At 57.0% G+C, this 11,663-nt stretch overlaps 1 protein-coding gene across 1 annotated transcript; it reads right to left on the reverse strand.

Moving 5' to 3' along the window:
- Positions 1-696: 696 nt before the first annotated feature.
- VOLCADRAFT_87088 (uncharacterized protein) lies at positions 697-11,297 on the reverse strand (the record flags this gene model as incomplete). The annotated part of the gene is made up of 14 exons (XM_002946914.1): positions 697-825; positions 919-1,048; positions 2,059-2,877; positions 3,328-3,821; positions 3,950-4,051; positions 5,548-5,721; positions 5,926-6,051; positions 6,553-6,675; positions 7,209-7,400; positions 8,037-8,436; positions 9,016-9,187; positions 9,837-9,891; positions 10,152-10,317; positions 11,287-11,297. The coding sequence occupies 14 exons, from the start codon at positions 11,295-11,297 to the stop codon at positions 697-699; spliced, it is 3,093 nt and encodes a 1,030-aa protein (XP_002946960.1).
- Between the last annotated feature and the right edge of the window lie 366 nt (positions 11,298-11,663).

Below are 11,663 nucleotides of genomic sequence, written 5' to 3' on the forward strand. Positions count from 1 at the left end.
TTACGATTCCACTCGCACGCAGCACGCACTCTACACGTGTGCAAACCTGCTCCTCCACCTGCTCTTTACAGAGCTCTGTGGATTCCCGCAGAAGGCCTCGGTCATCTTAGCCTCTACCGTATGTAAGCCGCTACCAGAAGACGCAGAGACACACACACACACACAATCAATCCCGCGTAATGCTCCCACGGAAATCTAAATACACCCCATAAAACTTCTTATAAACAACCCTTACTTGGCCCCACTCTCTGATTACGAGAAACCTTCACCAACATTTGGGTTTTGCAAAGTTAAGCTAACTTCTTTCACTTTCGTTCCGATATCTGCCTCATGCCGAATGGTTCTTCCCTCCCTTTCCCCCCTTTTGGCCCCCTCCACCTCCCGGCGGCGACCGTTCGACCTGACGGCCGCACGCACAAGGCCCCCTCCTGCTAACTGGCGGCTCATGTCCCCCAGGCAGTAGCAACAGCAGTAGCAGTAGTAGTAACAGTAGCAGTAGTAGTAACAGTAGCAGTAGCAGTGGTAGTGGCACTAATAGTTGTAGTCGTCGTCGTCATCGTAGTAGTAGTAGTAGTAGCAGTAATAGTCGTAGTAGTAGTAGTAGCAGTAGCAGTAATAGTAGTCGTAGTAGTCGTCGTAGTAGTAGCAGTAGCAGTAGCGTCACGTGGTCTGCAGCCGCACACAAGCACCCTTCTCTCAGCTGCCGCTGGGCTCCATCGCCGCCAGCGCCAACATGGCTTCCATGGTGTACCTGGCGTCGTTGCCGCCGTTGTGAAGTTTGGTCGCTGGAATGCCCAACACCTTGAGTAGCACCCTCAAACTCATCTGCAAACAACATCAACATCAGCAGCAACAGCAACACAACCTTTTCACCGCAAGCCCCAACCGCAAGCCACCCCGCCATCGTGCTGGGCTCACCGCATTTCGCTCCCGTCCTGGTCCGGCCTCCAGAGCCGCCCAGGCTAGTTCTGCGGTGTCCACGATCGCGGTTGCGGGGGGTAGCTGGACTCCTAGCATGCCGGACAGCGCCCTGAGGTCCTGAGACAGCCTGAGGGAGGGCAGGGAGGGAGAGAGGGATATGAGGCGAGGAGAGGCGAGGAGAGGCGAGGAGAGGAAAGGAGAGGAAAGGAGAGGCGAGGCGAGGAGAGGAAAGGAGAGGCGAGGACAGGAAAGGAGAGGAAAGGAGAGGCGAGGAGAGGAAAGGAGAGGAAAGGAGAGGAAAGGAGAGGCGAGGAGAGGAAAGGAGAGGAGAGGAGAGGAAAGGAGAGGCGAGGAGAGGAAAGGAGAGGCGAGGAGAGGAAAGGAGAGGAAAGGAGAGGAAAGGAGAGGAAAGGAGAGGAAAGGAGAGGCGAGGAGAGGAAAGGAGAGGCGAGGAAAGGAGAGGAAAGGAAAGGAGAGGCGAGGAGAGGAAAGGAGAGGAAAGGAGAGGGGAGGAGAGGAAAGGAGAGGCGAGAATGTGTGGGAGGCGAGGCAGGAAGGGGAAGACGAACCATGAACGAGTGAAGCTGACGCCATGAATAAACTGGTACGCCAGAAGTAAGGAAGCAATAACCAACCAGTAGGCGCTTGTCAAGAAGCAGCCTTCGCGGTAGGCTGATGTTAATAGTCATGACGATAGCGGAAAACTACCTAGGTAAAACTACCTTGCCTGGAGCGATAAGCTAGGCCAGGAGGGGCAGGGGGGGCAAAGAGGAGGGGAGATGGGTATTGCCTAGGAGACGCACACATACACACACATACATACATATATACACATGTACACACACATGACCACACGCACACATTCTACCTAATTGGGACTTTGATTGGAAATTCAAACACGTCGCGGGTGGGTGACACTAATCGGAGTTACCACTCTTCGGTGTTCTAGTGAAAGAGAAAGAGAGTCACTCGCTCCGCCGTGTACCACCACCACCACCACCATCTCTGGCGTGTACCACACTTCATCCGGTTTCAACGCGGCGCCGAAGATAATCATCATCATCATCGCTAAAATAAACACACACGGCCTCACAAACACAGGATGTCGTACACCGCTAAGGACAGACAGAAGCTCACCCGTGCCCCACAACCACAAGCTGAAGCCGCGGGCGACGCGGCGGCGGCACCGGCAGCACCGGCGGCATGCCAGTAGCAGCGGCAGCACCACCAACACCACCGGCGGGTGCGACATCCGATGCCGCCGGGAAGGAAGAGGACGAGCGGGCCGCCGAATCCTCCGAGGCGTCGACACCCCTGCCAGCAGCTCGCTCCGATAACGCCCACGCGTCCAAAGCCCCCCTCCCCTCCGGCGCTTGCAGCTGCTGCTCCCGGCGCTGCTGCTCCGCCAGCCAGCGGGCCCACAGCCGCTCTCCGTAACTGTCCAGATCGGCCTGCAGCGCCGCGGCGCCCTCCGTCAAGGAACCAAGCGTGCTGCTCCCGAAAAGGAAGTCGTGTTTGTGGTCAGGTACGTGGATGCGGTTGACGAGGGACTCATTCTCCGCCACGATGTGATGCCGGGACTCCAGCTCCCTCGTCAAGTTGTTCCACAAGGTCCAGCCTATCTCAGTCACCCTGGAATTATCCCGCTCCCACCACTCCAAGTCAATGCTACAACACACCACCAACACGCCCGCAGCCGTGTCGCCTGGAAGGCAGGCTCTGCCCGTGCGAGGGGGACCCACGGGGACCTCCTCGCGCTGCGCAGCCTCATCAGCGGCTGCGCTGGCGGTACCGTTGCCACCGGGGCAATGCCACTCGAGGACGGGGCTTGCTGGGCAGAATGGCGGATCGCTGTCGTACTCGCAAGCGGGTGAGGCCGCCACCGCCGCGGCGGCGGAAGCCGCCAGCGAGCAGCAACGCGGCGTCGCTGGCGGCCATGTGGGCGTGACGGCGCTGCTGGGAACGGCGGACGGGGAGCAGCTGGTAAGGGGTGAGGCGGCAGTGAACTGTGGTGTCAGGGCTCCACCGCCACAACCACTGACCCACGGGTCGTCGGCTGGACATGCGGCCGTGGCTGCGGTGCGAAGCGGCCGCAGCAGCGCGGGACGCTCCTCTCCAACTTCCACTGCCGCCGCTGTCAATCCATCTGCTATTGCTGCTGCTGCTACTGTTGTTGTTCCAATCCGTTTGGCGGCTGGATTTTGTGGCTCTGCCCCTGCTATAGGACCCTGTGGTGTCATTGCAGCCGCCGCCGCAGCAGCAGCAGCATCGGCAGGCGCAGTAACTGCGACAACGCGATGGATGCTTAGTCCACCGCCGTCGCTGTCGCCGCCTCCAACAGAGGCTCCGTCGCAGCGTCCGCCTCCTCCGCCTCCGCCTCCGCTACCGCGGCCGCCGGGATCGCACCTCCGCGGGATGCCTCCATCTTCTTCCGACCGCTGTGCACCCTTCTGACCGCAACCTCGGGAAATGGGATTAGGAGCTTTAATGGGATTTGTGGCATCTGCGAGGACATCACTGTTGCCGCCACAGTCCTCCACATGCCGCAGCTGCGCACCGTTGCTACTGCGGCATGCAGGGCCCCCAACAAGCTCAGCGCTCCCGCGATTGGGGACGATGCAACAATAAGTCGTCATTGCCGTTGCTGTTGCTATTCCCGTTGCTTGCGACGCCGACGCTGCCTGGTTGTCGGTGGACTGTGTGAGGCCTTCCGCCGGCGGTTGAGATTGTGATGTCGCGGCAGCTGCAGAGGGTGAAGGCCGGTCTTGTAACGCCGGGATTGCCGCTGCTGGCGTCGTTGTCGGGGTCTCCAGGTTTGCTGCTTTGCGTGTGTCAGCGGCAGAGGCAGCGGCGGTGGCGGTGGCCGGGCAGTCCGAGGCTGTCGGTGCAGGTGGCAGCGCCTGAAAGGGTGCCGTCCAGCGGCGGGCGTTGAGGAGTAATCCCCGTGCGGCTGCCAGCTGGCGGCATTGCTTTTGGTAGCGAGCCTCTCGCTTGAAGTCCTTGAACAGGGCTTTGACATCGTCCTCACCTGAAGGGATGAGGGGGCCGGAAGCGCCAAGAAGCACGGGATGAGGGACCAGGCTGGGGGAATGTGGATGGATGGAGATGAAGGAGTACGACGTTGGTATGCCTGCTTGTGCGTGTGGGGAGTGCGTTTCGGGGTTGGGGTCTGCCGCCGTACATAAATATAACCAGGTACGTGGTGAGTCCCTGGACGTACTTTGTAAATTGAGTGCTTTCACGTCCGCAACCCGTTCCGCTGGCAAGTCGACCTGCGGCACCTGCTCGCCTAACCTCGCGATGCGGTTCCTTAGCTCCGCTGACAACCGTTCACAGCATTGCTGGTCGCAGTACACTGCCCGCTTGCCCGTCGCCTTGCTGGTGCCTGGAGCGAAATGTGCGCTGGGTCAACTATGCTTACTTCTTCCGCGAGGCGAAATTCAAACTCATAAGTTATGCCATATTCGCTTACCAGCGTAGAGTCCAGCGCATCCAACGTAAAATGATGGGGCCTTGAAAAAGGTTGTTACACATTGTTGATAATCAGGGTTGCTTGAAAACCTTGCCCATGCATTCTCAAGACTGTAGACAGAAACTAAATTCATGGAATTCAATGGCAGGTTAATTATTTTCCCCTCATACACATGTACTGAATAAATCTGCTTTGGCCATGCATTCGAACATAAACTATCCAAGTACAGCCTGCTCACTTTCTGATGAGAACATCGTAATGGCTTACCGGCCCTGTCCGCTCAGTTGGCCGTCAACGGTCAAAGTACAGTCAGACAAAAAGTTTCCTTGACGTACGGCAATGCGATTTGACACACCCAGGGGGACACACCCACACTGCCCAGTACACAACCTCTCAAGGTTCCTAAATAAAGAACGGCAATTCTTGGTCATACTACTCAGCAGCCCAGTACCACGAGAATGACTATCGGCAACGTCAAGACGCAGACTTGCCAAACTTCCCACGGCCTCGCCGTTCCGCAACCGCTCGGGACCTGCGTTCTCGTTTCCGCCACTGGACCCTGTACCAAATTTGCTGGCGGTGCTTGCGCAATGCGCGCCGGAACAGCACCCCCTGCCGATGCCCCCTGCATAAAGGGCAGCAGTGCATGCATCAGTGCTGCAGGGAAAGCGAGGATATGTAATTATCATCACAGAATGCTCCAAAATACTGCAGGAGAAACGAGGGTGCTCAATTACCAGTTCAACCTGCTCCCATCCCGTTCATCCCAAGCATTTTGTGTTTCCCTACAGGTCTAGGTCGCCAATCACTTCCCACGCACACCTCCACGGTGATGTTGCCTGACGGTGGCTCAAGGATCGAAAGCCATTCAACAATGGACCCGGGATGCATTTATTATAAAGCGTAAGGAAACCCAGGAAGTGAGTTGGGAGGCCTAGCAGCACAGCCGCCGCAATACCCGCAGCGACCCATAACATCCATACCCATACCGCCAATGGAAAGCCTACCTGGACAGCGGCTGTCGCATTTCCAACCCAACTGCTACTGCTATTACCGAAGCCTTGCCCGGCGCCACCAGCAGTACTACCAACCATTGATGGTAAAGATGAATTTCCCGACAAGCTAGGCCTTGACTCCGCCGCTACGGGGCTCACCGCGGGCTGCTGCTGCTGCTGCTTCCCCCAACTTTCTGTATTGCCGCCGCCGCCTGCGGCGTTCCGTGGCGGAGCCGGCGGCGGCAGCGGCGTCTCCGACTGTACAGCACCTATGCGCCCCGTTGACAGCGCTGACCCGGCGGTGAGATTGTTGTTGCTGGCGCTGTACAGAGCCTGCGGCACAAGCGTGGAGGCGGCGGCGCTGCCGCCGCCGCCAGCGGAGGAGAATGCGCTTCTCCTCACGCTTGGGGGGTTCATTTCGTTTCCAGCAGCCAGCGGTACGACGATCCGCTGCGCCGGGCCGAGTCCTAAGACGGGGCCCCCTCGGAAAGGTTGGCCTCCAGGCGGCGGCGGGCCGACGGGCGCCATGGGGCCCACCCCTGGATTGGAGGTTGTCGCCCCCAACCCCCCGTGCGGGCGTGTCACGAGCGCTAGTACGGGCTCAATGTGGGGGTACGACAACGAAGCCAGCGGCAGCACGTGCATGTCCCGGGGAACGTGTGCCTGAAACAAACAGGGTGGTTTTCGGCAGTTGGTCGCCAGGGGGGAAAAGTCGTTGTGGGGAGGAGGAAATCCTTAATCGTGGTGTGCGTGGTGCGGTGTCATAAGGACGAGGTAGCCGACACGGCCACAACCCACCCACCTCACACACGTACTGGCTCTTCCCCGCGCTGCAGCAGATCGGCGCTGCCTTCCGACCCGGTTCCCCAGCTCTTCAGGCTTCACACATAAGCTGCGCCACCTGACACGTGATTCAATTCATCCAACCCACAACCTCGTGCTCGCTCCATCTTTCCCCCCCCTCCCCCCCCCCAAAAAAAATACAATGTATCGTCCACTCAAGCAATCCTTGCAACAGCACTGACTCCAACAACACATGCACGATCCTTGCCAAAGGCGGGTTCAGTGGGCCCATCTCGGTCCACCAAAACACCGATTTTTTGACACGTGAGGCTTAAGCCGTGATGTTGACAGACCCGGCGACAGACCCAGCGATAGACCCACCCGCGCCGTGATGTTGACGTTGAGAAACAGCTCCGCCGCCGCGAAATCAATGGGGCCCGCGTCCGGCCTGACAGAGTATAGGAAAGTCAGGTTGGAGACGTGCAAAGTGACAATCTGGGTGACCTACGGGGACAGTGTGGGGGAAGGGAGGGAGAGAGCGGGGGAATGAAAAGACGAACCACGGATGAGTGGAGCCGATACCAGGAAGGGAGGGGGATGGTAAAGCGCCTGGGAAGGAGGCAGTAATGAAAAAAAGGAAAAGGGAAAGTAAAAGCCAGGTGGAAAAAAGGAAAAGGGCGGGAAAGGGAGTTCAGCAAAGCTGTGTCTGTCGCGACTGTACGACCCTCCAGAGGGTGGCAGATGGCGAGTAGATGGGAAGAAGGGAAGGGACAGAACGAACTATACGATGTGGTGCAAAATGCAAAACGCAAAAAACATCGAAACGGCCGAGACCAGACATCTAAGGCACAAACCCCCGTTTGGGGATGAGGGCTTGATAGTTTGAGAGGGCAGGGAAGGAGAGAGGTCCTGGCACGCAGCCCGCCAGGGTATATCTTCTTCATGGCCACCCTCATCCATGGCCATCCTCTCGATGTCGACCAGCCATACGCCGACACCCCTAACCCCCTAGACCCCAGGTGCGCCTCCTCCCCCACCTGGTCCTGCGACAAGTGCAAGAGGGGATATCCCGGGTACGTCACGCCACGTAGATCAGCTGATTCAAGCGCCACCAACGGGGACTGTACGGAAACTCGTCCTCTCAGCATGGTCAAGTTGGTGGGGACCGTCACGAGAGTCGGACTGGACGCCACTGACGACGGCCAGGGGAATGGCGAGTACAAGAACATCTGGGAGGGCAAAGGGGGGGCAGGGAGGGGGAGGGGGGACAGACGAACCACGAGCGAGTGAAGCTGATGCCAAGGAAAGAAGACTGCTGCAGCAGGGGACGAGGAGGAGGATGGAGAGGATGAGGAAGAGGAGGATATGACAGAAGAAAAAACATATCCAAAAAAACGTCTTCCTTTTTCTCCGCTAAGGTATCAAGTTTCTGGGTTGCAGAAATAGGCGCCAAAAAGATAACGACATAACTGACAGTTTTCTACGTGAAGCGTTGAAAACTAAGGTTTTCTGCGAATACGGAGTGTCTTTGCCGTATGGCGTACGAGCCAGTGTGGCTCTTGTGTCGCGGCACGCGACAGTGTTGGCTAATTCGGGTTGTTCGTAGCTACGTTTGGGTGCTGCCGTGAAGCGGTTGGTCTGTAGGCCTTGGTGATCCGCTTCGTGGTAGTGTGCCCTCTCCCGGCCCTACCCTTTCACGAAGACGTTCTTTCCTTGCGTGCAGGTACTTGTTTGTAACGTAGTCTTCGCATGAAAACGACACAGAAGTGATGGAAATTGACAGACCGTTATCGCAGCAGGTAGGAGCCGAACTGCCGACGATCTCTATTATTGGATAGTATATTCCTTCTCAGCTTTCGCCTTACCCGGAAATCGGTTAGATTTGCCGTACCAACCACTGGAGATGTGGCGCCAGTCGCCACCCCCACCACTCCCACATTCCCAGGCTCCGTGCTGACGGTATACATCATTGGAAGCTTTTCCGCGTTCCAATCAAATCCGCCGTTTTCATCGCCATCCTCATCAGCATCACCACCAACGCCCAGTTCGGAACCGCCGTCCGTGGCATTTGCATTCACATTCACATTCGCGTTCACATTCACATTTGCATTGACGTTGGAGGTCGCATCGCGGATGCTACTCTGAACCCGCCGTGAAGAACCAGTGCTGTCGACGTTCATGCCGCCGCCGCCGCCGCCGCCGGCGCCGCCAGCGACCGTGGCGTTCACGTTCTCGTACGATTCACCGTAGTAGCCGTCATCGCCGCTCGGCGCCGTCACGAAGCGGGCGCGGCCGCGAGCCGCGGAAAGAAGAACGGCGGAAGTGTTTTGAGGGCAGCTTGTGGCAGATTCTGTCAGCGTCCACGCCGCCGCCGCCGTTAACCCCAAATATCAAAAACCCGTGGAAGAGAAAAGTGGGTTTGCCCTCCGGTTAGGGGGTGTGTACGGGAATTTATGTGATGCCAAGAATGCAAAAAAACTGAGCTGCCAGTAGCTTTCAAAGCACCAGTTTGCAGTCCGCAGTCCGCAGTCCGCGTACTGCGGTCCGGCTATAGAAGGCAGTAGATTGTGTCTTTCCCAGCTTTCAAATATTTTACAAGAATTACCTACTGAGAAGAAGACTGTTATGATCTTTGATTGGGAGTTATTAGGGACTTTGAAGCACGAAGCTAAAGCTGAGGAAAGGTAATAAATCGTTGTACGACCGACCGGGAGAAATGGCCCAACCCTCTCTCCCCACCTTCCCTCCCCACCTTCCCATTCCCACATGCAATTTTTTGAAAACACACCAACACAGCCAGCTAATAGGACCCCCGGGGCCATGCCCCCCAAACTCCCGTCGTACCCTGCCGTACCATTGACGAGCAACACCGGGATAGTGCCGATGGCTGGTATGCTGGTCGTACCGTTAGCCGTTAAAACCCTGATGTGCAGGGGGTCTGACACGCCGCCTCCGAGCCTAAAGCTGGACAGCTCCGGAACCACCTCTAGGAGCAAAACGCATCCCTGGAGCGTTCCTCCAGCAGCAGCGGGGCGGCGGCCGTCGGAATGTAAGAAAGCAGGACCGGAAAGGATATATTAGCAAAATTAAATCCATGGATTTTTAAATCAGGTTCAAATGAAAAGGAGCTAAGTTGGCGCTTGGCCCTTACTTATGTAAGAAAGCGGCTTCGCTGTAGAGTGTGTGTAGAGCTGTGCCGCTTCCGTTGGGAGATACTAATTCAAAACTGTAGTTTGTAGTAGTTTTTGAAATCCCGAACACCGTTCTGAAATCTCGGACTCCCTGGCACTAATAGCTTGCAGAGAGAAGGATGAAGACAGCACCTTACTGCAGCTACTGCAGCTTACTGCAGCTACTGCAGCTACTGCAGCTACCGTCTCCGTGTAGAGCGGCAGCGATGGCGGAGGGGATAGCCGAGCACTTCCCCGTCACCACCACGGGCTAAGGATCTGGAAGTCCACCGTCAACTTCTTTCTGAACACCCGCTACTCATACACGGCTCACCCCTCTTCCTTTTTCCTCATATTTCCTATTCGCCCTCCTCCTCCTGCTCCTCTTCCTCCTCCTCCCCTCTTCGTCCTGCCCCTCCTCCTAACCATCCCCCTCCTCGTCCCCTCCGGCTTTGTCCGGCCCATGCTTTCCACTTTTCCCGCGCTCCTGCGGACCTCCACCCTCCTCCAGTCCCTTGGACATCTCTTGACGTATGTATGTCAATGTCAACTATATGTGTGTAGTTGAGGCGGCAGCAGGTGGGGCGGGGGCGGGTGGGGCAGTTGCGCCCTCCTTCCCCTCCATCCCCTCCATCCCCTCCTCCCCGTCCTTCCCTCCTTCCTTGCCTTCTGGTTGCTGTCCTCCAGCGCCGTCGTCGGCTCCGAAACCACAAGGTCCTCTCCAGAATGCTGGGGAGGTGTCGCCGGCCCGACTCGCGTGACGCGCAGCTGCGGGGGCATCTGGCCCGGATGACCACCACCAGCGGTCACCTGGCGGGCGCCGCCGCCGCCGCCGCCGCCTGCTGCTGTTGATAATGCCGCTGCCAGCACGCCGGCTGCAACTCCTGTGTTGCTGCCCGGCGGTGACTGCGGCGATGGTGCTGCTGGCTGTGGTTTTAGCGGTGGAGCTGGCGGCGGTAGAGGCTGCTGCGCCAAGCTGCGTGAGTGACGCGAGGGCAAGATTGGTGTGTTTTTTTATTCATTCCCCCGGGGGGCCGGCCCCGTGAGATGCTCCAGGTGGCCATGCACGCTTGCGTGTGTCTCTGTCTGTTTGTCTGTCTGTCTGTGTGCGCGACGCGGCCATGACTTATACAGGATGTGGGCATTGTGAGTAGGCGCGTAGTCGGATGGAGGTGAGATACCGGACGGGTAGGCGCTAGGCGGGGCGGGGGCTGGGTGCGCGCCTATAAAGTATTCGTGTAGCCGTTACGTAGTCAGCCAGCCAGTCCGCAAAACGAATTCCCACGCTCTTCATCCTTCGCTTGTTGGACTCCATGTACATGTTTTGAATGTATTTATGATTTCATAATTAAAAACTGTTTTCGCAATAAAATTAAATTATTGCTTAGTAAACCATTGGCGCACGTGATTCGTGGCAGACTGACTGGCAGGCAGACAGTCAGACAGATAGCAGGGCATCACACCTGAGTAAGCTACCCAGGCTGATGAAAGACGCGAAGAGCAGCGCTCTCCTGGCTGCAGCTGTCCTCCGATGCGGCCTCTTGGGTCTCGCTACACGAAGTTGCATACTGCTGTTCAGCAATTTTCGGTCGCGCGGGAAGGATGCTGCTGCCTGTTTCCAGGGCGCCTCGAGGACGGTGCCTGCTGTGGATAATGGCTGTGATGATGACGATGATGATGATGATGATGGTGGTGGCGATGATGTTGCCGTTGTATCAGATTTTCTGACGGGTTCGTGGCAAAAAGAAAGGGCATTACGTTGCGTGCGTTGCCCGCTGTGCAAGAAAGTAGCGCAGATCGCATGTGTGGGCCTTTCACCGTAGTGGCTCTATCTCGGTTTGAAGTGTAAACGAAATAGCATGCATTCAGATTGGGTCATGTTGTTGGTGGGAAAGATTAATGAGGTTAGGAAAGGGCAGCTGCTGCCTCCAAAGTGCAGGCGCACCGCGGCTTCATTGGTAAGGCTCGGGCCCATGGGGCGTTTCTCCAACGGAAGGTAAATTACGAGGTTTACCGGAAGGCCAGCAAGGTTGCCTGGAACAGAAAACATCGTCCCAAAACATTACTTATGCCATTTTTTAATACATGTGCCACTTTCCAAAGTAAAACGATGGGGGCTGCCTGAGATGCAAAGGTAATTTGCTCGTGCGGCTGCTACGGCATTTTAATATGAATAGCTTCCTTCCTTTTGTTCTCTTCTTCCGTTTTCCCGAACAATTTTTTCTTACAGACAAGTGCAAGGGCTCGTAGGTGCGACATGTCAGTTTGAAGTACGCCAGAGTACGTTAGAAGTAGTACGCCATCAGCTTATGAGACAGAAGG

The sequence above is a fragment of the Volvox carteri genome (assembly GCF_000143455.1).
Source record: "Volvox carteri f. nagariensis unplaced genomic scaffold VOLCAscaffold_4, whole genome shotgun sequence".
In the NCBI taxonomy this organism is placed as follows: domain Eukaryota; kingdom Viridiplantae; phylum Chlorophyta; class Chlorophyceae; order Chlamydomonadales; family Volvocaceae; genus Volvox; species Volvox carteri.